General features: G+C 41.0%; 1 protein-coding gene across 1 annotated transcript in view; it reads left to right on the top strand.

The window, feature by feature from the left end:
• The window catches only part of LOC126258544 (5'-3' exoribonuclease 2 homolog), a 460812-nt gene that overhangs the window by 228696 nt on the left and 208403 nt on the right, over positions 1-23713 (top strand). Inside the window, exon 18 of the mRNA XM_049955650.1 lies at positions 5822-5934. Within this exon, the coding sequence (XP_049811607.1) occupies positions 5822-5934 (113 nt within the window). The remainder of the gene's footprint in view (positions 1-5821; positions 5935-23713) is intronic.

Below are 23713 nucleotides of genomic sequence, written 5' to 3'. Positions count from 1 at the left end.
GGGCAGTGTAGTTATTCACAGGTGGAAAAGGTGGTGTTTACTATTATTTACGGAATTAAAAAGTTTCACTTTTCTTGTGTCGGGCAAGGTTCCTCCTAATCACCTTATTTGGTCCTTGCTCCATGTTACCGGGTAGGATTGCACACAACTTCAGAGGTGGGCTCTCTTTCTCAGTAATTACCCTGTATGACACTTATTACCACTCCACCACCCAGCATGCAAATGCTGATGGGCTATAGCTGCTACCAGCATGGCCAAATTCAGAGTTTGATCAGCATGAGGCTCTCTTGTTCATTTTAGACGATATCTTGTAGCAAACTGCGCTGGATTTTTGATTGAAAATGTGAGAGGTCTCTACCACCACAACCACAGACATGTTTTTCTGGGAAATCATTTTGGCTGTCCAGATGGGTTGGCCAGAGTGCACCTTTTCAGGTGTGAATATGGCCAGGAAAACATTTTTTCCTCACATGTGATTGACTCAGCTTTGTCCAGGGGGTCCTCATGCTTGTCACAGAGGAGCAATGCTGTCAAGTGGTGTAACCCACCGCTCCCATTGTTGCATCCTGCATACTCCAGTTGCAGAATGCATTGCTCTGGAGTATGACTTGTATGAAGGCATAGGTGTGGTGTCGTGTATACTGGCTGGTGATTGACTGTGACATCGAAATCTAGTGAGGGCTTGCAACACAGAACCAGGCTATGCCGATGTGCCAGTTATCATCTTGGGCAATCCTGGAACACCGTTGTGACATGGTGCATGTCAATTTTGTTTGTGCATTTTCAAGTATTACATGGTTGTTAGCTGTCAATGCTTTGTCAGATTTCCCTTAAAAGCCAAACTGTCCTCCACATCATCGACGACAACTGTTGCTGCATTGTGTGTCACTTTTGTCATCGAGGAATCCCCCGGACCCTCATATCCAATAACAGTCCCACAGGACACTCATATCTCATGACAGCAACTTGAGTCGCAGCAGTACCCATCATCTGACTATGACTCAACTTCTAACTCAGAGGTGGAGTGCTTTTCGTGTACTTTTAAGACCCAGATGGAGAAGTCCATGTCTGACTCTTCCTGTGATCATGCATTTTAAGTTTTTTGGCTATATTCCAGGCAACACAAGTCTACAGGTGCAGTCAGATCATTTACATAGGTGTCAGACACAGAGTCTGCTGGATTAGTTGCACCCTGAGTTGCATGCCCTAGACCACCGTGGTCCACTGCATTGTCCCCTTGGGACTGCTGCTTGGGGGCAGTCGTTCAGCTGGTAGCTGGGGTGGCTAGTGGGTGTCATAGTGGGTCTGAAAGGTTGGCAGTTGTTTGGGGGGGATGACAGTCGGAAGCACCTGACTTGTGCAAGTTGGTTACATCCATGTCCTGTGTGATCATCATTGCTACAGTCTTCCAGTTAGCCAGGTGACAGGGTTGCTCATGATGCTCCAGGTGTGGGCTCCCATTTGCAGTGGTGTGCTTCCCCCTTGCTGGCCCCAGCAAGGTACACTTCCTAGCCTCCCAATGTGGAGCCCATGCCTTTTATCCTCCTCCTCCCCCTCCGCCCCCCTCCCCCTCCCCCCTCTTCCCCTTGCCATTGGATGTGACCTTGCATCTGCTGCTGCAGGTGGACTGACCATTACTTCTGTTTTCACACACTTCTGCCCCTCCGGCTGAGCCAGCAGTGTTGGCATTGTCTCCTTTGGTCGGTTAGCTGTCAGAGTCTCTGGTGCTCTCTCTGGTTTTGCACCAGCATTTGTAGCCACAGCTCGACTGTTTTTGGTCTTATGGTACATTTTCAGGGGGAAGGATTAGATATCCCTGCCAGTGGACATCGTGATGGATGTAAATGAGGTGGGTGATTATTATGGTAGGCAACTGCCACAGAGGCTGCACACAATGTGCAGTATGCGCAGTCCCACTGCCACTTAAAGTAAGCCAGACGGGGCAATTCTAACACTGATTTCAACCACTGTGGACCTTGCCTTGCACCTCAAGCCATGTTCTGTTTGTGTGTGTTTGGTCATCAGTCGCTAGCACCTGCCATGTGTTTTGTTTATTCCCATGAATGTCTCTACATAGTTTCAAACTTTGTGCTTCCCTGCGGATTGACTTGCATGGCAAGTTTTTATTTCCCTTTGCAGGGTTTTGTTCCCTGTCTTATTATCGAGCCACCATTGGCCCAACGGTATTGTGCCGATGGTGTTGTTTAGCGGTGTTGTTATGCCTATGCAGATAGTAATTCTCAAATCCCTTAAGGCAAATGTTCCTTTAAGATTTAGATGCAGCCAGTTTCATTATTGACCCTTATCCTATTAGAGTTTGTTCTGCATTTTTAATGGCATTAACTAATAATGGATCCCCCAAGGGTTTTGCTGTTACGAGGGGTGAATACTTGTCGTACTGTGGGTGTCTCAACCAAAATTGCTAATATGCGGTCATAGCAGTGAGACCCAATGTTTCAGAGTTGTGTCTGTTGGCGAACCAGGTGTGCTTATGGTCAGTTGTAATGATACATGATCATAATGAAATATTGGTATCCTCAGAATTTTACCAATGATATTATTGCTAACTTCGAAGCTAGCATCTTGACCTTTTCCTGTAGAAAAAGCAGAATGAATATACACAGCACTGTCGGTATTCTGCACCAGGTGAAAACTCCAGCCTACAATCTGCAAGGAAATGAAGTTCATCTAACCATGAGTCCTGATACTGACAAAAGTGGATTGGTTCAGCTGGCTGATAGGAGGGTGCAACTGTCTTCTTTGAAGACTGAAGATATGTGGCTTACTGGATAAAGCAACCTACACAAAACTAAATACAGGCCCAACTTGGGGGATAAACAAGACAGAACTTTGATAAAAATATCTTCTCTCATTGAGAATATAAAAAAGAATGTGTACATCTCAGATGCTCTGCTTCCACTACTGCATGGCCGAAGATTATGTGACTATTTGTTCCAAGAAACATGATAAAAATGTCAGCAAGAAAAGGGAACTCCTCATGCTAAGCAGATATTATATTCCTGACTTACAGAGAACATTAACCACAAGCAGCAGTTGGGGAGGTAAGCCGGTAATCACCAAGGAAAGGACCTCACACGAATAAATGAGAAGTACGTACAAACTCGGCCCGCAAGTTCAAAATCAGAATGCCAGCCATCCATGTTGGCAATTTGTCAGATCAGCAGTTACGCAGCAGTTACTCAAAGAACCAGTAGCGGAACACCATCGGGCTACATGTCAAGAAGTGTCTGTGAAATACTTGAAGATTACATGTTAATTATTTGGTTTTTAATTTAGGCTACAACCCATTTCACAAGACATATTAAATGAAAGGCAATGTGCTGAATGGCTTTCCTAGATGTCTTGCTAGTGATTTGTTCAGTTGGTGCACTAACTTCGCACATTACATAATTAGGTAGTTAGTTTGTTAGTTTCGGGTTTCATGATCATTTTGCACAATAAATCATAATGATGCAGAATGAGTTGTTTTTCATTTACATTGTAAATTAATTTGTAAATATGGCTTGATGCTGAACATTTATAGCTTTTTTTTTTTTTTTAATATTTACATATGTGAGTTAGAAATTTCTAACCACTACCTTTTACACATTACAGTAATAGAAACTCTTCTGTGGAATATAAGGAGTTTCCAAGGATAAACTTTTGCAGTTTGTTTTCAAATCTTACTTTGCTGTCTGCCAGACATTTCATATCAATGAGTAAGTGATAAAAATTTTTTGTTGCAGCATCGTGCACCCCTTTTTGTGCTAAAGACAACCATAATGTGGAGTAATGAATTTTTTCTTCTGGTATTGTATTATGTACATCATTGTTCCTTTTGAACTATAGTGGATTATTTACAACAAACTTCATGAGGGAATAACCACGTTTTTGAGCAGTGAAGACTTCCTTAAAGTTGAGTTACCACAGAACATTATTCCAAATGACATTATGGAATGAAAATATGCAAAACATGTCAGCTTACTGGTTTGTCTTTCTCCAAGATTTGCAATGATTTTAAGTTGAAATGTGACTGAACTAAGTTTTTTGGGAGATTCAAAACGTGCTCTTTCCAGTGTAAATTCTCATCAGAATGGACACCTAACAAATTTGAAGTTCCCACCCAATTTATTATTTCCCCAGCATGTGTTACATTTATCATCGGGGTAGTGGCCATAGAAGTGTCTTTTTAAAATTTAGAGTGAGACTATTCTCAGAAAACCAGTCAATGATGCTTTTAAGAATGTTGTTTATTGCTTCTTCTATATTTTTATGTATGCTTGGGTTGATTACAAAAGAACTAATTCTGCATGTTGCATATTAGACGAAAGATCGTATACATCTGTGAGTAGCAAAACTATGTACTGTCACTCAGTAATTCCTCAGCCCAGCATAATGGCATCAGGTGTTGTAACAAGCACCTCTTATCTGATGCATTGGACAGTCATCTTCACTGTTACGGCCCTTGACAAGTGATGCCTGATGGGGCTGACTTTGTACCGTTACTCTGAATTATTGTCTTGCATTTGTGAATACATGAATACATCATTGGTACAAATACAAATGTGAGGTTCAGGCTTTGGTCCTCTTTTTATAAAGTTCAGTGCAAAATAGTTTTTTGTGGACTTCATTGCTGTGACATGCTTGAGGTAACATTGTTTATATTGTTTGAAACCTAGTGCGCCATTGCTATCAAAGTCTTTTGTTTACCTTTCAGTGACAATGGTTTCAAGCATGGTACTGCAAGAATTTCTTGTGTATTTGAGATTATCATACAATGACATGGCATATTATAGAATGCTGATGGACAATGCTGACAAAGAATTTCCAGCGGTGGCTAGAGATTATAAGTTACATAATAGTTGACAAAACTGTAAATCCTAGCTGAATTTGATGTTAATTGGTATTAAATGACATGGCTACTCAATACATTCAATTTCTGGCCATAAGATGGAGTAAAGTAAAACTTATTCTCACATACAACAAAAACTGATTCAGTGACATTATGAATCTCAACCTGAGAAAACTCAGAGAACTATTTTGATGAAACAAAGTCAAACTCTGTAACCCACTCTGGGATGCACAACATGGGTCTGCTATGATTAATGATGTTTTCATAAGCATGCCCAGAGCATATGATATTAGACAACTGACGGAAATGACCAGCACTCAGCTCAGGAAACCTAGGTGTGTCAAACCTATACTCATAAAGGTCTGGCTGACTGGCTGAGATCCCTGATGTGTGTCATGACTGGGGCAGCCAGTACCCTCTTGTTATTCTCTTTGACATGTGATACAGGGGAAAATTAATATTTTGGTGTTACAATAATTGACTTATTGTTCTGTAATAAATTAATGTTCCCAGTAAAATAGTTATGTAACAGCTGAATTACATTCAATGGGAGAACCTGAAAGAAATTAAATTCCAGTAACATTTGGTTATGACAACACTTTCATTGCAGCCATACTGTGTTTAACACATACTCTTATTGGTGCAAATGCCTGATGAAGGTCATTTACCAGTTTCTGTTTGAGTGAAAATAAGTGGGGTAAAAAATGAGGAATATCACAGGAAAAGTACCACTGCTAGCAATGCTGTATTGTGGAGCATACGTTTGTAGCACCTTTTTGTTTCCATAACATGCTTTAATAATGTCATAACTTCTATTAATATCAATTACAAGGATTACCTGGGTAAATGCTTTTTCCTTCATGGGCATGTGAATTAAATCCTTAAATTAGTATTGATATATTGTTACCGTGTAGTTCTGAGAGATACTCCTTCATTCCAGCAAATCAAATGTGATTTCTCTTCACACAGGCATTACAATCAAAATTCCGCACAACAAGCAACAGGACTGTACAACCAGTTTGTTGCTGGTGGAATATTACGGCTTTCTAATACCTTCCAAAACCAGGGGTCTGAAGGTGGTGGTAAGTATTTTGACAGCAAATGCATCTTTTTCTTAGTATGGACCCCCCTCCCCCTCTCTCTCTGTCTCCGTCTGCTGAAAGACAGAAGCAAATTTGGCCAGCAGCAGTAATGTATGAACATGAATATCTTAGAGTTTGAGACCACTGAAAGGAAACCCTCATTCAAGTGCTTCTGTGCCAGATCTAATAACAACTTGAAACAGTTGAAAACAGCAAAATTCGGTTTTATGGATATATGGGGTGTTTAAGAAAAGTAGTCCACATTTTTAGAGGTGGTAGTATGGATCAAAATTCCAGAAAAAGATGTCCAGTAAACACATCCGTGACTTAAGAACTATGAACACTTGTTCAGTAGAAGAGATGTGTTTCACAGTAGCAAAGATGGAGATGTGTTCATAGTTCTGTAGGTATGCATTTTGAAGCAGTTTTTCATGTTTGGTCCGACCTACCACCTCTCAAAAAATGGAAGGAAGGAGCTTGCAGTAGAAGAGCTGGGTGTTCCACAGTAGCAAAGACTCGTAGTTCTTGTGATATGCATTTTTACTGAACTTTTTTCCTTGTTTTGGAAGCACACCTGAAGGTACTGCAGACTTTTTTCAACACCCTGTATATGATTCTTTTGACAAAAAGAAAAAACAGGAAAAAATTATTATTAAAATGTAATTGAAATTGCAGGTGAATGGACAGAGCACAGTAAAATGTGGATCACTTAAAGAGACAGTAGAAAGCATCCTAATTAAGAGTACAACATAACTTTAATAGCTGAAATTTAGTTTTCTGTGTATACAAACAGGCACTGAAGGCAATTGATTGATTAGATTTTCTGCCTAGCGCAAGACAATATTATTAGAAGCCACAATATTACAAGTGATAGAATAGTTAAATGGAAAAAAGTGTTGAACTTGAAAGAGTGAGAAAAATTGCAGTATATTGTGACAAAACTCAACTAGATGTGGTAGAAAATATTGGCAGTTTCTGAATAACAATAGAGCGTTGTAAGTTTTTTATCTGCTTGTAAATATTTGTGTAGATTGAAACAGCTACTGCTAACATACCATTCATCGACAATTTTTAAAGTGAATTTCTGTGGAGAAATAATAATGACTTTCTCACATAAAACATGCGGTTTCACTGTGAAAACTGCAATTGTGTGACTGAAGAAGCCTCAAAACTTTTCCTTGTGAGCATAGAACTACGTCTAAACCAGGGATTCTGTACTTGTGCAGAGGTCTTGTATGCATGCGGATGTATGTTGCCCAAGTGCACATTTTCCCTGGTACTGCACTGTGCTGTCTGAGCAAAATGAGGGGAAAGGGTAGAGGAATATGTGTGTGTGTGTGTTTGGGGGCTGGGGGGGAGTGAAACACTCCACATGGCAGTTTAGTCACACAAGATACATAAAACATTTTGCATGTGACTTGGTTTCATATTTCTCAAAAACGCAGTTAGAGATAGAAAAATTATTCATCATTATTATTATTTTATTTTTATTTATTATAATAAAAAATTATATCTCACACAAACTGTCACCATATGGACAGAGACATCAATGCAAGAGGACATGCTACAGGGTATTAGAGGTACTGGTGTGTACAGCAGTCTTGACCACCATCTCTGAAGGTCTTGCTGTATGGTGGCGCAACATGCAATGTGTGGTTTTCATGAGCAATATAAAGGGCGGAAATGATGATTATGTTGATCTCTATTCCAATTTTCTGTACAGGTTCTGGATTTCTCGGAACTGAGGTGATACAAAACTTTTCTTGATGTGTTTATTTAAATGAAGTTGGTTATAACAAATATTAATTACAGTCTGCAAGTAGCCATTCTGCAGTATAATTTACTGCTACAATCTCCATGCTCTCTGAACACTAAGCAAAATAGATGAACATAATTAAACTCACCATGTAGTTTGTCCTATCGACATATCAGGATTGTTGCTGGAGATAAGCTTTGATGCAGTCTCGCGGTTAACATAGTAACGCAGTCAACTAAGTGACTGTGCAACAGTGTTTGGCAGTAATAGAAATGAACACAACGATCATATGGATCATAAATTATTCATTCTCTGTCCAAATTTGTGTGTGCTTATTATGATATCACAGAAACAGAAAGCATGTTCTCTGGATGATAAATAAATATTATTGAGCATGCGAAAAATGGTGAACCTAAAGGAATGTTACCAGGCGAATGTGGTGCACATTAGGGAATGATTGGGGGATGAGTGGAAGAAGAGAATGAACTCAGAAGTTTTATAAGCACATTTGAAAGTTGTGTGGGAATGGACAGAAAAAGCACTAAAGTAGGAAAAGAGGTGAACTCGGCAAATGCCTTTAGGTTAATAAAGAGAAGTGAAAATATGTCACTTTCTGGGCCAATTATTAAGCCCAAGCTAAAAATTTCACTTTGTCTTACATGACAACAAAGATGACCATAGAAGAAGCAAGGTGAACAGTGAATCTGCTTCACAGTCTCCTGAAATTCTGCACAAAATAATGCTAGATGAAAATTTAAATGAGCATCAAATGTATAATTGTGATGAAACAACACTTTATTATCGAATGCTTCCAACCAGTACTCTAGGGGGGAGGGCGGGGACAGAAAATAAGATGTGTTTGAAAATGAATGAAGATGGAATAACTCTTGTCTTTACCACAAATAAATTGGGCAGCCATAAACAGTAACCTCTTTGTATAAGTAAAAGTAAAAGACTGAATGTTTGAAGCCTATAAACATATCATCATTACAATTCACTTACAGGCATTCAGAAAATGCTTGGATGACGCCTGACATTTTCATCAGTTGGTTTCAAGAAGAGTGTGTTCCATCAGTGACAAAAAACAGTAGGTCACTTAAGCTGAGATAGGAAGCTCTAACAGTCCTTGATCACTGTCCAGCTCATGAATTTACTAATGTGTTGCAGTGAGAAGATAATAGAATAAAAACTTTGTTTTTGCCAAAAAAACATGATGGCATTAATTCAGCTGTTGGAGCAGGGCATTGTACGAGCATTTAAGGCTGGTTATTGCTGTGAACTGCTCACTTCAGTTGTAAATTCAAATGAGGAAATGGAAATGTTCCTGAAATCTGTAAATCTTAAGGGTGTTGCGTATTCAGTTTGTCTGACATGGCAAAGCATCGGTTTGATCACTGTTAGGGATTGCTGGAACAAGTGTTCCATAGAAGAAAATGCAACAGATAAATGCTTTAGTGACATAGATTTCAACAGCAAAGGACAACAGTCTGCATGTGATGGTTTACAGTGCAATATTGATCTTGAACACTTTAATCGTTGGGCAGTCGTCGGACAACAACTAAGGACCAATTTCAGAGTTCATAGACAACAATGACGTAATTGATGCTGTTCAAAATGAAAGTATTGGAACAATTGATGGACTATATAAATAAAGTGATTACATAGATGGAGTGACAAAGTGAACCAAACCAAATTGAGTTGTTTCACCTGATGAGTCGAAAACAATACACACCAAAGAAACTGCGCGAAATGATTTCCCAAAGAAAACTAACTGTCTTCTTTAAAGGAGCAGAATGATGATGTATTGTACCCTGCAGGATGTATTGTAAAATATGATATTGTATTTCATAGTGTACTTTACGTAACGTTTTGAAATTCCTGTTTTTGTTTGGTCAACATTTGAGTAAAGTTTGTTGAATTGCTGTACCCTATGTCATAAATTTCTGAAATGTTGTACTTCTAATGTTATTTAAATTAAAATACTATAATACTGCATTATGTGTTGTTCCTAACTTTCCATGTGGTGTTAGTCATTACATGGCTTACTGTGGATACACTGCGACATGGGAGTAAAGCGTATCACTCGACAACCACTTTATATCGGGCTTATACTGTGTTTGAACACTGCAAAGGATATAGTGCCACCACTTGCCGCAGCAGGAATATATATAATCTCTTCTACTTGTGGTCAAGTGTACATAGAAACTACGAAAAGAAGCATTAACACCCACCTTAAGGAAACAAACAGTTGTTGCCTGGGCAAGACATATAAATCAGCAATAGCAGATCTTGCTCTGGGGACAGGGAACCACCAAATTCATTTCTGTGGCAGTGTGGTGTTAGCAAGATCTAATCAATGCTGTGCTAGGATTTACAGAGAGGCCATAGAACTTCAAAAGCCCAAAAACAACTTTAACAGAAAAGGAGAAGGATTGGAACACACAAGTTGTGTGGCTTAGTGCTAAATGAAACAAATAGTGCCAACTCTTCCCCACTACAACGTCCGTAACGTATGTCAACGCAACTCTGCAATCGTAGGCAGCAGTCTGGTGATGTCACAAACTGAACAGACCATTGCACAGATACACATAAACAGTTCAGCTTGCTGAACTGTAACTGCTTTGAGTTGTTAAAACCTCTGATGACATCTCCAGTACTGGAAGACGAAATGTTGAGCGAAGAACTATACCTTGTGCCCGTAGAACAAGTATCAGTAATTTCTCAGCAGCTGTTCACGAAAAGAAATCTGTCCTCCCTCTAGGGATTCCTATTTGAGTTCACGAAGCATCTCCGTAATACTTCAGTGTTGATTGAACCTACCAGTACCAAGTCCAGCGACACACTTCTAAATTGCTTCAATCTATTCCTTTAATCCAACCTGTTGGGGTCCCAGTCAGTTGAACAGTACTCAAGAATGGGTCACACAAGTGTTCTGTAAGCTACTTTCTTTGTATATGAGCTACACTTTCCTTAAACTATCCCTATAAACCAAAGTTGACCATTGCCTTCCCTACTACTGTCCTTACGTGCTCATTCCATTTCATGTCTCTTTGCAGTGTTATGTCTAGGTATCTTATTGACATGAATGTGTCGAACAGCGCACTACGAGTACTGTATTCGAGCATTAGAGGATTGTTTTTCCTACTCATATGCATTAACTTACTTTTTTTTAAAGAGCAAGCTGCATTCATCACCCCAAATAGAAATTTTGTCTAAGACATCCTGTATCATTCTACAGTCAGTCAACGATGACTTTTCCCACATACTACAGTGTCAGCAGCAAATAGTCGCAGATGGCTGTTCACCCTATTTGTCAGATCATTTATGTGGATAGAGAACAATAGTGGTCCTATCACACTTCCCTGTATCACTCCTGACATTACCCTTGTCTCTGATGACACTCACTGTCGAGGACATCTTGGGTTCTGTTCTCGGAAGTCTTTAGCCACTCATACATCTGAGAACCTAATTTGTATGCTTGTAGCATCATTAAGTGTGTGCAGCGGAGCACCATGCCAAATGCTTTCCGTAAGTACAGGAATATTGAGTCTTGTTGTTGCACTTAATCTGTGGGTTGCAGGCTACTCGGAGAAAGAGCGAGTTGAGTTTCGCACAAACAGTGCTTTCTGAATTTGTACTGATTTGTATTCAGAAACTTTTCAGCCTGGTATGGAGACTCCCTTGCAGGATCTTAAAAGTAATTACTGATACATGTTGAGAATACTGTTAGGTGCAGTGAGTATCATTTTCAATCATCCTCTGAATACCAAACTGCTCTTCTTTTGGTCATAGTTGTGGGAGAGTGGCTGTATTGACTTTCCTCTTTGACAGGGTGTCTTTCTTGCAAGACTGTTTGTGAATCAGTTAAATATAACAACTGTGAAACAAGAATAATTTCCAAATACAGTTAGTGAGGGCACTGATTCGTGTTTTAACTCACTTTAAAGTGACTGAATTGAGGATTTTGTGGTAGGGAGGATGCAGCATGCTATCTCGGATGCAGAGTCATTGACGGATGTGGCAGTAACTTCAGGTGTACCCCAGTGAAGCGTGGTGGGACCCTTGTTGTTCATATTGTATATTAATGACTTTGCAGACAACATTAATGGTAACTTCAGACTTCTAGTTGGTGATGCGGTTATCTGTAGTGAAATACTGTCTGAAAAAATATGCATAAATGATAAGTTAGGTCCTGACAAGATTTCAGAATGGTGCAAAGATTGCCAATTAGCCTTGAAAGTTCAGAAATGTAAAATTGTACACTACATAAAATGAAAAAAAAGTAGTATCCTATGACTACAATATCAAGAAGTCACATTTGGAATCAGTCAACTCATACACTTACTGGGGTGCAATCATTTCTAGGAATGTTAAATGGAATGATAGATATCCTCAGATGTAAGTAAAACAGGTGGCAAACCTCAGTTCATTGATAGACTACTAGGAAAATGCAATTCGTTTACAAAAGAGATTGCTTACGAGGTGTTCATGTGCACTATCCTAGAATGTTGCTCAAGTCTGTAGGACCCATGCCAAATAGGACTAACAGGGCATATTTAGTATAAATAGGAAGGTCAGCATGAATGGTCATGGCTTTGTTTGTCCCATGGAACACTTAAAGATAGACACAAACTATCTTGAGAGAAAACCTGCTTTACTATGTTTCAAGAATTTGTTTTAAATGATGAATCTAGAAATACAGTAAAACCTCCTATGTATTACTCCCACACAGTTCCCGAAGACAAGATTAAACTAAATACAGTAGGCATGGAGGCATTTAAAATATCATTCTTCTCATACTTTATAAGTGAATGGAACAGTGAGAAGTGGGAAATACCGTCTGCCATGTGGCTCACAGTGGTTTGCAGAATAAGGATGTAGAGGTAGATGCAAAGATTTGTCTTGTTTTGAGCACATCTGTCTAGTCTGCCTCTGCTATAGGAAGCTGTAGAAGCTGGAAACCTGTCCAGTAAGGATACTAGTCGGTCAGTTGAAGCATCAGTCACTTTAAGCTTCTGTCGCTGGCCTACAACTTGTATCGTAGCTTCTCCTTAGTGGAAAGGAGAAAATGAGTGAACATCTGGAGGAGGACAATTGAAGCAAGTGTACCAAATTATCTCGAAGTTAGGTACTATGAGGACTGTGTGGAAAGTAACCTCCGTTACCATATCGTAGTAAGTTGTGGGGAGAGCACAGCGTTTGCTACACTGACTGATTCAGCAGTAGACTGTGATAGCAAGCACTCCATATTGCTTCTCATTGCCTACTGTAGCTCTTTCGAAGTGGATGTGAAATCCACTGTGTAATACTGTTTTTGCGGCAAAAAAATCTCAAAGCAGTTGACATTCAGTTCGAAACTTGTACTGTTTGCAAACAGAATGTGGTGAGTGAAGGCATTTGTATCAGTGGTGTCTTTCGCTTAAGAGGAGAAGGACGAATTTTCATGAAGGTATCAGTGAATGTCCGTCTGCAGTCAACGACGAACTCACCGCGCTAGGTGGCGCAGTACTTAGTACACTGGACTCGCTTTCGCGAGGACGACGATTCGAACCCGCGTCCGGCTATCCAGATTTAGGTTTTCCCTCAATCGCTCCTGGCAAATGCCAGGATAGTTCCTTTGGAAGGCCACAGCCGATTTCCTTCCCCATCCTAGACACAATCAGACCTTATGCTCTGGCTCTAATGAATTCGATGTCGACGGACCATTAAACCCATCCTTCAACAATGAACTCGTCCAGGGGAAGTTGAGGAAAAATCCTGAAAACTGGCGCTTCTTGATTCTCCAGGTTTCTCAGTGCTTTGCATGAGATTGTGAATAAATATCTTATTAAGCTGCTGCAAGTTGTGTTCTCGTTGAGTTTCAAAATTCCTTTCAGAGGATCACAAAACGGATGACTGCTTCTTTGGACTTTCTTCTTCTTCTCATTTCGGAAGGAGAAGCACTGTAGAACACAATTCGTGACCAGTGGCGAGTCGTAGGTTTCCTGTGCGAATGTCGGTGGTATAGGGTCGTACTGCCTCGCCAAACACATCTATAAAATCACGCCAAACTGCAGCCACCAGTTTTTTAGATCGTTAAAATGAGTATTGTGTGTGAATTTTATGGAACGTGGACGTTGTAGCGTTAACTTCGGTAGCAATGTCGCATATCCACACGGTGCGACGACGGAGAGCTCAGCGGATGCGGCCCCGGAGAGATCACCGCCCACGCCTCCGTCTGCCTTTGTAACGCCGAACAATAGGTGCCAAACGAGGCAATCTGGCTGCTCCTAGATTGCCTGTATTTGTTTCTGCTACAGTCACCGTCCGTTTCGCGTCTTCGTCGAAGTCACCCAGGAGACTCCTCTCTCTCTCTCTCTCTCTCTCTCTCTCTCTCTCTTCCTGTGCTTTTGAATGTACAATATTTCTGTTGTCGCCCACGCCATCACGCCATACTTGTTTCCCTGGTAGCGAGGCGGGAGACGGGGTTTCATGTGGGTAGGGTCAACAGGTACATTATACTGTTTAGTGCAAAGGAACCACGCAGGCGACTACATTTGCGAATGGAACAAGGAAACAGGAAACGCCTCCCTCTGTTCGCTCCATAACCTCCTCCTTGTCGTCGAGCATGGTGGATCCGTTGCAAACGGTGAGAGTGGAGTTCATACGGTGGGAGTTTAGCCTTTGCGCTGTTTCCCTTCTACTTAAGGCGAATGCTGGACCCTTTCTTTCAAAAAACGTGGCGACCTATTTTATTTCCCAGCCTGTATCTGAGCCTGCAGTATGACGTTCTCTGAGTATCTTCATAATACTATATTGTTGTCTAATAAAGCGAACTGATAAAACAATACTAAAAGCAGTCGGTCACAAAATTCTTTCTTTTAAGTTATTGCAGTGCTTCGTTAATATGAAAATAGCCAGTTTGCGTCTTGCTTCAGGGTCCACGTTGAATTGAAGGTCCCCGTACAACTGCCTGGGGTAAGTCAGTTAATGGCCGTAGGAAGGCGCAACGATCATGCCTAATGAAGAACGCGTTGCGGCGTTCAAAAAACTATGCAGGTTGACGTCGGCTTCGCCTTGCTTTTCCTGCAGAACAATCGGAACAATGCCGAAAAATAGTGCTGGAGTTTTCACTTTTTTTTCAATAAATCTGCTACGCTTTCCCGAAATTTTGCCGAGGAACCGAATTCATTCTCTCTCCCGATCCAGCTGATTTAATTTTTTCTTCTTCAGTCATTTCACCGCACAGTGCTGCTGTTGGAGACTTGATAATGTGAATGATTCTTTTAGGATTGTTACACCACAATTTATTGATCTACTGTTCATAGATGATTGGGCGCGCAGAGACCTACCTGTTACACTTAATATGATTCGAAAATTAGCGCGAATTTAAACAAAGGCAGTATTTAAATTTGCTCTCTCTGTGTAATTAACTAGTAAAGCAACTAAGGAGCTTTGCATCACGCCTGTGGTTCAGTTTCCGTCGCCACAGCTGTTAAGGCGATTGCGTTTTCTCCGTCGGCGCAATATAAGAAATGTTTCAAGATGTCGCTACAAAGCTGTTGAAGGAAGACCAGTGCTTGAGGTCCCGTCGACAGCGTCGTTATAGGTGGTGCGCAAGCCCGGATTAGGGAAGTTTCAGGAAGGAAATCGGCTGTGCCCTTTATAAGGAAATCACAGAAAACCAGAATCTGGATGACCAGATGCTCATGCGTATCCAGTGTGCTAACAACTATGCCACCTCGCTCGCTGAAAAGCTGTTTAAGTGCATTTCACTCACCACTATGGCACGAGAATTTTATCGTCCGTATTCGTGTGTAACTCGACAGTTCTTAACCCTTCGTCCGCACGTTGGTGCCAACGTTAGAAACAACATTCGCCAATATTTGGGGCAGTACCCACACATTCGAGCCAACATTCGGTTGAATTCATGTAAGGCCAGCGTAAACGTGTCTGACGCACAGATCGCGGCCGGTGCATTTGTGGTCTTGAGCCCGAGGGTTTTTTTTCTCATTGCAAAATAACTAAAGGAAAACAAGTAAAAGAAGATGGTGGACTGTAACATTTCACACATTTCTAAATCAGGAAATTTGAAAGAAGATATAAGTTTTCAGTTACCATTATTGAAATTTCATGAACACGACTTTTGTTTGTGATTATTGTTGCAGGCTATGGCGGACATCAGTTATTAGTCCATTTAATGCATAAACCCCCAGGACAGTTTAATAACATTTGTCGTAATGTCAGAAACAGATTGTGAGCTATTTCTTCAAATGATTGAACTCGAACTAAAAGGCGATTTGAATACACTTCCTTTTTTTAAAAAATTCGGGTACGGTACGATCCATGCTGAAGATTTGCTGGATGCATTGCCTTGCATCCGCAGTGGCACTGCGATTTGTGTGGTTCCACATATACAATTCGTGATGGTAAAATTCCAAAAAAATCAAGAACTTGCATGTTTCTTAACTGCTCCTGAGACAGTGTGATTTAAAAAATCTGACCTGGAAGGACAAGCGACAAACAAACCTCTGGTTTTGAAACGACAAAACAAACAACGCTACGCCAGTGTGCCGGCTGACGTATCCATATTGGTCCCAACGCCCCTTGGTGTTTCGAAATACCTACAAGCTACGGAATCTTGCCAACATTGCGACAAATGTTCCAGTGCAAATTCATCGACCCACACATTGGACCAAAACTGTGGCGTCAATCTCAGCCTCTGGACCTGGCTTTAAAAGTTTCGTTTTATAACCTGCTTGTGAGCTACTGTTTTGTTTTTCCCGTGTAGCTATAGGTCATTCTAATTCATGTCAAGAAGTTCGTAACCAAAGAGAAGAAATGGCTGTAAGTGAAATCTTGTGGAATATGTTGCTGCACTTCATTTGGAGACATAGTAGTAGAGAAGTCAGCAGTAGGAAATAAGTCAAAATGGTAGACCGTAAGATAGTGAAAATGAAAATTTTGATCCGTCGGCTGAACGTGACCACCACCCGGCAGCCGACAACCCCCGCCCCCCCCCCCCTCCCCTCCCTATTATCAAATCAAATTGTCCCTTGTTTTGCAGTGTGTAGCGCTGTTGTGCCAACCTGCCGACCAAAGAGCGTCTTGTGTCACTATCACGGAAATAACCATTGTTCAAATATGACCAAACTTGGCTAAGAAACTCTGATGACAAGAGTTTCTGGAAAAGTTTAAAGATTGCAGATTTTTGTGATACACGTCGTACAAGGAGTTCAACAATAGATATACAAGAAATGAAGCACGTATTTCATTTTCTAACGCATCCATAACGGTTTCATGTGACACAGTAAAAGGTATATTTTATGAGTAAAAGTCCGTATTTAGGCTGTAAGGTTTTGTTACAGATACTTATCAGATATGAGATCTAAAAACAGAAATACACGACAGAATAGATGTTAGATTTCATTTCCGACACATATCGGAAATAAAATCTAAAACCGAAATGTGGACAGTCTAACTTTTCCGTAAAGTATACGTGCTTCATTTTTAGAAATGTTACGGAAGATATAACGGATTGCCACGCTTCCTGTTACAAAGAGTAAGCCTTAGAACTATTTTTACAGTCATAGCATTTGCCGAATCCTTCAGTTCTTACGTAAGTGTTGCTGTATTTATTACATGGTGTGCGTCAGCACCATTTGCAATCTTTCTACGTCTAATTTCAAATGAGTTTTTTAAACTTGTCGGAGACAAGTTGTATGCTGCATACATAAATAAATGAATAAAGTTTGTATTCTTTTTTCTCATTATGGCATGATGTATTTTCTCGGCATCCGTAATTACTTTGCAAGTTTCATACATTTACATAATAACTGTAGAGATACATCTGCACCGAATTAGTCTTAATAACGTCTGCAGTGAGTTGTAAACCTTAACATAGCTAAGAACCTCACCCCACAGCTTACAGCTTCTTTCATCGAAGAAGACTTGACCAAATTTAGCAGCTGAGAAAAGCATTTCTCGTTTATTCTTTCATAATTTCGCAAATGATTGGATCCCTGCTCCTTCAGTAATGAAGCATGGGTGAATTTCCTCCTTCGTAAAAGGAATTATTCCCCCACAGCTTTCTCTGGGCTCTTCATGCCTTGCCAGTTTCCAAAATAGTCAAGGAATATCAATTTTTTTTCTTATATCAAGCGGCATATCGAGCAACATAACCTCAACAAACCGCCAACGATAGAGACAGGACGGAGTTGTGATCACTGCGTGCAGTTGTTGATCGTGGCGTGTGGAGGCTGTCACCAAGTTGGTGGATCGGCCTTAGGGTGCGTATGTAGAACCCGTTAGTGCGGAAATGACAGCATCACGTGTCAACTGGTGGACAATAAATGTCAAACACCAACAGAGCAAAGATGATTATAACGGCAGAAGTGAAAGAAACAAAAGAACGCCAGTCTCTGTTGATTTATTACTGTTACGTTGATACATTTATGTTGTTCCTCTGTCATTTATGGGATATATGTATATAATCGAAATATTAGTTTCGTTCTGTTTGAATGTATATAAGACGTCAGGGTCAACAGAAACCTCCGATCTTACTCGTCTGCTTTGACCCGTGACGTAAGCGTGTTGTGGTACGTGACGTCATTACGGCGCGGAGTTTAGTCTTGTTTTTGTTTGTGGTGCTCTCTGGTGGTGTGTTCATGGTTTTCGTTTGTTTTAATTTAATGCTCATTGCTGTATGTCGGGTGAGTTTGTTATTGAGTGTATTTGGTTGTGGTTTTTTGTTTAGGAATGGATATGAAAGACCGCCTTAATAGTGTTCGGTTGAGGGCGATGATGGGCGAGACAGCGTTAGAACTTATCAAGTTCTTACAACTATTCGGTTTAATCGCCGAAGTTGTTAAGTGTTCTCTTTGCCTTGAGGCGATGAAATTGGTTAAAGTTCCGGCCTCTCGGACCAGCGACGGATACATGTGGTGTTGCCGGAAAGATGGCGTATGGCGTTCTATAAGGCGTGGTACCTGGTTCGAGAAGTCTAGATTGGGCATGCGTGAGATTGTGCTTATTACATATTATTTTTGTTATAGATGCCCACAGAGTTTTTGCGCGTTTGAGACTGGTGTGAGTGAGAGGACTGTTTTAGACTGGTATTCCTTTTGTCGTGAAGTGTGTTCGGAATTTATTAAGTACAGGGGTAAGTTGGGTGGGCATGGGGTGCTTGTGGAGGTGGACGAGTCGCAGTTTGGTAAAAGGAAGTATGGGAGGGGGAAGTCTGTGGCTGGTCTTTGGGTGTGGGGGGCTGTTGTTCACGGGGGTGGGGGTACTGAATGTGTTTTTAGGGTTGTGGAGGAGAGGTCGAAGGCTGAATTAGTGGGGTTAATTGAGGAGTATGTAGAGCCCGGGTCCACAATAGTTTCTGATGCTTTTTCTTCTTATAGGGGGTTGGGTGACAGGGGATTTAATCATTTAGTAGTGAACCACAGTCTAGAATTTAAGAATTATGATACTGGGGCTTGCACTAACACAATTGAGGGGATGTGGGGGGCGGTTAAGTCAGTTCTTGGGAGGGGGAAGAGGCGCTCTTCCAACCTTCAGTCTCATTTAGATGAGTACTGTTGGCGGAAGAGTGTCCCAGAGGCCTATTGCATTTTTCGGGTTTTTTTAAGGGCTGTGGGTAAAATGTATAGGCCGAAAGTGGTTAGTTAGGGTGCATTTGTGTGTGATTGTGGTGGCCAATCTAGTTTGTGGGGCTGGAACTTTTTTGAGGCAAGTTCCGTTTTTTTTTTGTTTTTGATGTATGGTGTCAACAGAAACATCCGATCTCACGCGTCGGCTTTGACCCGTGACGTTAGGGACCTACACATTGATCTGTAGCGTAGCCCTGAATACGAGGTTAGGTTGGGAGGTTTTTTTTTGGCGGGGGGGGGGGGGGTCAAGGGGGGGCGCAGCCCCCCCCCCTGCCTGGCCTCGAGTACCACTTGTTTATTATTATCTTTGTTCGATCGTAATTTATGCGATTGGGAGCTGTTGTAGATGTATGTAGGTGTAAGGGAAGTGTTGGTTTTTTAGGTTGGTGTTGGGGGATGTGATCGGTAGGTTCTGTTGAGCTATATAGGTCAACGGAAGTGTTCGATCGTAATTTATGTGATTGCGAGCTGTTGTAGATGTATGTAGGTGTACGGGAAGTGTTCGTTTTTTTTTTTTTTTTGTATTGGAGGATGTGATCGGTAGGTTCTGTTGAGCTACATGGGTCAAGGGAAGTGTCCGATTCTGGATAGGAATGTGTTTTTTGGTATTTGGTCAGTTTTGTGATGTTGATTTATTTCGTTGTTTTGCGTGGTTTTGTATGGCGGTCGGTGGCTACATTTGTGTATATTTAGTTTGTCCCCACCCAAAAACCCCCAATTTCCCACGCTTGTCCCGTTAGAGTCATTAGGCTTTTTGTGAAACTTGTGTATTTCAGTGTTTATAACACGTATGCGATGTTTTTATATCCGCCATATTGGAATTGTCGTTTATAGTCGTTTCCGCTACATTTGTGACGTCATGGGTCAAAGCCGACGGGTAAGATCGGACGCTTCTGTATTTCCAGACGTCATCTACATCGAATTTATGTGTTTGAGACAACGGTCAGTACTTTTTAATTCCAGCGGTGATGGTCCTTTAGTTGATTCCGTGCAACTGCTGTATTCGCAAAGATTCCTGTGCGCAGCAGCAGTAGATGACTTAAAGGGAACGCCTTCCTTGTTTCTCTGGTAGGCTTGTAATAGTTGAAATTTATATTTGAATAATATTGTAGCAACACAATAATTCTGATGATGAGTGGAGTTAAAGTTTTACCCGTAGTTAACAGTGATGAGCCATTGGCGTTTCCTTTGTCAGAGTTGCCATCAGTCTTACAGCTTTGTGTGAAACATGCAAGTGCAATGAATGCAGCCTCTGCAAAATTTTAAATACAGGAGATACAGTGACTCATAATTGCCACCAGCAAAACTTTTTCACACAATAATTTCGCTGTTCGAATGGTGCTATATATCGATACTAAGTAATATCCAGAAAATCCGAGGATTTGAATACTCCATCCAAAACAGCTTCCATGCCATATTCTTCCGCTGTTACTATTGACAGCCAGCATTTAGCGCCTCTTAAAGTTCACAGTTCGTTAGCTCTAGCCATTTTCGTCACATAGTGTTCTTCTGTGTGAACAAATTTTAAAAAAACTATTCTTCAAGGAACAGTTTTATTTCTAAATTGAACAAACCTTCAACCGAAAGTCACCGAATGCTGTGGGAGGCTTTTGATTGTTAAGCTTAGAGGAAAATAATCTTTATTCGGTTGTAACATGTGCGTGGAATAGAAATACTTGCACCTTATCGCGGAGAGAGAAGGAAAAAGTTTGAAATATAGCCGGGTGGCACTGGAGGGCAATGCAGTTTTACACGGGAATGAATCTTCGCTGGAAAGTTATGAAATACATAATGACAAAAAAAGACTAAAGTTACTCGATAGCTGACGTCTGTCACTTGCCGCTATAATGTTTCCACATTGGCTACCGCTGTTAATTAGTGTAACGCGGAGCAGTGTTGGAAGTGGCCCCAGCGAGATATGTCGGAAATGCGAGATGCTTTGTCGACTGCTGATTTTATGTGAGCAGTGAATTAACTGCGTCAGCCCTGAATTTAAACTCATCTCCTAAGCGAACCACAACCTTGTGATGTGTGCAATGTACCCGAGAAAACGGCGGCAGAACTAAAATCACTATTGCTTTGTTCCTGGCAATTAAGCTTACCTCTACGAGCAAACTCGAGACAGAAAAAAATCAATTTCTTGCCGTTATTGATTACCCGAAACTATTCTCACACTGGCTACGCGAGTTTCCGAGTTACCAACCGATGAGCAGTTCTCATTGGCATGTGGTTGCGGATTATAAGTGACGTAGGTAGATTACAAACGAAAAAAGAATGATAGGAAGAAAAATAAGAGCAACTAAAAAACTCAATACGGTAATGAAAAATGACGCACCAAAGAATTAAAAATAAAAAATGCGTTTAGAAGTAATAATCAAACTCTCGGTTAGATTTAGAAATAAAAAGGTTCCGCTGCAATTGATGAGAATCGAAAGTAGTTATATTTATGACTTTGGTGACGCAGTCTTAACGATGAATTGCAGCCTTGAAAAATTCGGCTTCACGCAGTGCTGTTTAAAGATTATCTAATACAAGCCGATCTCTGTGATTATGATAACGATTTATGCGACACTGAATCGCTTATTGTGCGGAAATGTCCAGTAGTGCTTGGTTAGTGCTGTATATGACACGTGTGCATTTCATTAGAATTATTCTGTGTGTGTGTGTGTGTGTGTGTGTGTGTGTGTGTGTGTGTGTGTGTGTGTGTGTGTGTGTGTTTTGGGGGGGGGGGGGGGTTGGTGTAGTTATCATGTATGATGTAACACGAAATAAAAATGCCAGACCCGTGATGCTGGATCGAAACACACCAAGAAAGAATGCCGTACAAGGAAGAGGAAGTAAACTGACCAATTGTTGTGGCAGTTTGACAACGGCGGACGATTCGGTCGTGACGTTGAGCACTCTGGAGGAAACCAGCTCCAACGCGTGAAAGTGTCAACCATCTAGTGATTTTAAGCGGACTATAGGTAGTGGTTTGCGCTTCATGCAAAGACGGATAATTGCCTCTACATATGTAATTGAAATTAATGCACGTAAATAAAAAATCCATGTCTCTGTTGACTATATGATCAGCGATCGGTCACAGAAATCAATCATAACTGCCGTACATCTGTTCGGTGGTAGTATTTAATCAGAAACGATCACTAAATCTAGCTGTGGGGAAGATAGGAAGAAAATGTAATCATGCACGGAGGCAACCGCTTACAGAAGGCTCGTTACACCAATTATGCAATACATTTTGTTGATCTGGAACTTTGCTACATGAAATTGACAGGAAAGATAGACAAGATTCAAGTAAGATATGCAAGATTCGTCTCACGTTTGTGTAGTCCGCATGGTAGTGTCACAGAGACGTTAAACAAACCGCTGCGCGGGGTACCGGCGTTGTCTTAGGCGCCTTGCCACCGTTCGCGCCCCCCTCCCCGTCTGAGGTTCGAGTCCTCCCTTGTGTGTGTGTGTGTGTGTGTGTGTGTTAGATTAAGTAGTGTGTAAGCCTATGGACCAGTGACCTCAGCACTTTGGTCCCATGGGAACTTACCACCATCCACCAAACTGCAATGGTAGACGCTACTAGAAACGCGTTGTGCTTCTCGAAAAGCCTTGCTCAAGAAATTGCAAAGTCTCATGTTCCAAAACAGACACAAAACATACATCTTCCAGCGTTCATCTCCATAACGACAGCAATGAAAAACTAAAAGAAATTGAGGCTTTTAAAGAGGGGTACGGTCAATCCTCCTCAAACACCCTCCGCCATTCATGAGTGATACAGATGTAGATATAAACATTAAGATCCATTTGTCGTCAAGTATAACTCCAGGCACCATTCCGAAAGTGCGTAGAGCAGTCTGACCGGAGACGACATGACTATTACAGCATTTCATTGCCATAGACGTCAACGCATTTTATCGGATGAATTAAAGATGCGACGAGTTGCAGTGAAGCACTTTTTTGTTTTTCGAATAACGAAGCTATCGGCTTCAGGTGTGCACTGAGCTGCAACCGAAAGTTTTGAGATAATATATACTTTCTGTACAGTCGCAATTGTCAAATAGTTAGTAGTGTACGGTTATGAACCTAAAGCAAAGCAGTGATATTCACAGTGTAGAACGTTATCCTCTCCGCTGTCGAAAATTGAGTTCTCGGCAGCATTAAATCTGCGTTGACAATTTTTCTTTTCACATTCATGGAACTGTTGCAGCGCTTGATCAGATTATCACGGAGAATATTTTTTTTCCGGCACAGTTTGGGGAGGTTGAGGAAACTGTTATGTAGTAAATGCGGAAGACTTAAGGGGCTCCGGAACGCCCTATACTTGCAATGTTAAAATAACGCTCATAAATTACATCTTTCCTCACAAAGTATTTGAGGTAGGAAGTTGAACTTTTTACAG

The sequence above is a fragment of the Schistocerca nitens genome, chromosome 1 (genome assembly GCF_023898315.1).
Source record: "Schistocerca nitens isolate TAMUIC-IGC-003100 chromosome 1, iqSchNite1.1, whole genome shotgun sequence".
In the NCBI taxonomy this organism is placed as follows: domain Eukaryota; kingdom Metazoa; phylum Arthropoda; class Insecta; order Orthoptera; family Acrididae; genus Schistocerca; species Schistocerca nitens.
This window is presented reverse-complemented; position numbering and strand designations above follow the sequence as displayed.